Source organism: Equus asinus, chromosome 19, assembly GCF_041296235.1.
Source record: "Equus asinus isolate D_3611 breed Donkey chromosome 19, EquAss-T2T_v2, whole genome shotgun sequence".
Lineage (NCBI taxonomy): Eukaryota > Metazoa > Chordata > Mammalia > Perissodactyla > Equidae > Equus > Equus asinus.
In genome coordinates, this window is record NC_091808.1 from 2,365,893 (window position 1) to 2,367,469 (window position 1,577).

At 51.7% G+C, this 1,577-nt stretch overlaps 1 protein-coding gene across 1 annotated transcript; it reads left to right on the top strand.

Annotated features, from left to right (window-relative positions):
- Nucleotides 1-295: 295 nt before the first annotated feature.
- Nucleotides 296-1,234, top strand: LOC106832172 (olfactory receptor 6B2). Its single transcript, XM_014842768.3, has one exon. The coding sequence runs from the start codon at nucleotides 296-298 to the stop codon at nucleotides 1,232-1,234; it is 939 nt and encodes a 312-aa protein (XP_014698254.2).
- Nucleotides 1,235-1,577: the final 343 nt, after the last annotated feature.

Sequence of the window (1,577 nt, forward strand, 5' to 3'; positions counted from 1 at the left end):
GATGGGCTGCAAACGCCCTCTTTTATCAAGTCCTAAACAGCCGTTCCTCTGCGTACCCTCCCTCCCTGTGTCTTGCTGTGTTATTAGATCCACATGCAACCAGGCAGGGCCCTTCTACTTGAAAACATGGCCAGTAAACGTATCATTGCTCTTCCCTGCTGCTTGTGGAGCCAGGCATCCGATTTGGGGGCCAAAAACACCTACAGGCTGAGCTGTGCTTTCTCCCCCAAGCGGCCCCCAGCCCCTCACTCTGGCGCGGTGGTGTTTTGCAGGCCCAGGCTCCCAGCGCGGAAGAATGAGGGGAGAGAATGTAACCAAGGTCAGCGCTTTCGTCCTGCTGGGCTTCCCCACGGCCCCCCGGCTGCAGTACGCGCTCTTCCTCCTCTTCCTGCTCACCTGCCTCTTCGTCCTGGTGGAGAACCTGGCCGTCATCATCACCGTCTGGAGCAGCGCCGCCCTCCACAGGCCCATGTACTACTTTCTGAGCTCCATGTCCTTCCTGGAGATCTGGTATGTGTCTGACATCATCCCCAAGATGCTGGACGGTTTTCTCCTGCAGCGGAAACGCATCTCCTTCATTGGGTGCATGGCTCAGCTGTATTTCTTCAGCTCCCTGGTGTGCACCGAGTGTGTCCTCCTGGCCTCCATGGCCTACGACCGCTACGTGGCCATCTGCCACCCCCTGCGCTACCAAGTCATCATGACCACGGGGCTCTGCGTCCAGCTGGTGGTCTTCTCCTTTGTGAGCGGCTTCTCCATCTCCATGATCAAGGTCTACTTTATCTCCAGCGCCACGTTCTGTGGCTCCAATGTCCTGAACCAGTTCTTCTGTGACATTTCTCCCATCCTCAAACTGGCCTGCACAGACTTCTCGACCGCAGAGCTGGTCGACTTCATCCTGGCCTTCATCATCCTGGTGTTCCCGCTCATGGCCACCATGCTGTCCTACGGACACATCGCCCTGGCTGTCCTGCGCATCCCCTCGGGCATCAGCCGTTGGAGAGCCTTCTCCACCTGTGCCTCCCACCTCACCGTGGTCACCATCTTTTACATGGCCATGATCTTCATGTATGTCCGGCCCCAGGCCATTGACACACGGAGCTCCAACAAGCTCATCTCTGCTGTTTACACAGTCCTCACTCCAATAATCAACCCTTTGATCTATTGTCTGAGGAACAAAGAATTTAAGGATGCCTTGAGAAGGGCTCTGCGCTTTGGTCAACCTTCACAGTAAGACAATTGAAAGTCCTAGAATCTAATCTGTGGAATAATAAAATAACATCTTATATGGCACTTTATGCGCTTTAAAGTAAATAAATGAAATTTAGCAAATCTACAGGACAGCACACAAATAATAAGCTTTATCTGGATGTGTTTTCACAAAATGACCAGATTCATGTAACCAGCGCCCAGATCAAGAATTAGAAGCAACCCTCGCACCCCCTGTACCAAGATTACCACTACCCTGACTTCTAACCAGATACTAGTTTTGGTGTTTTTGAGGTTTTTATGAATGAAATCATGATGGATGCTTTTATGTTCAGCTTTTTTCATTCAATACAATGCTTGAGTGAATC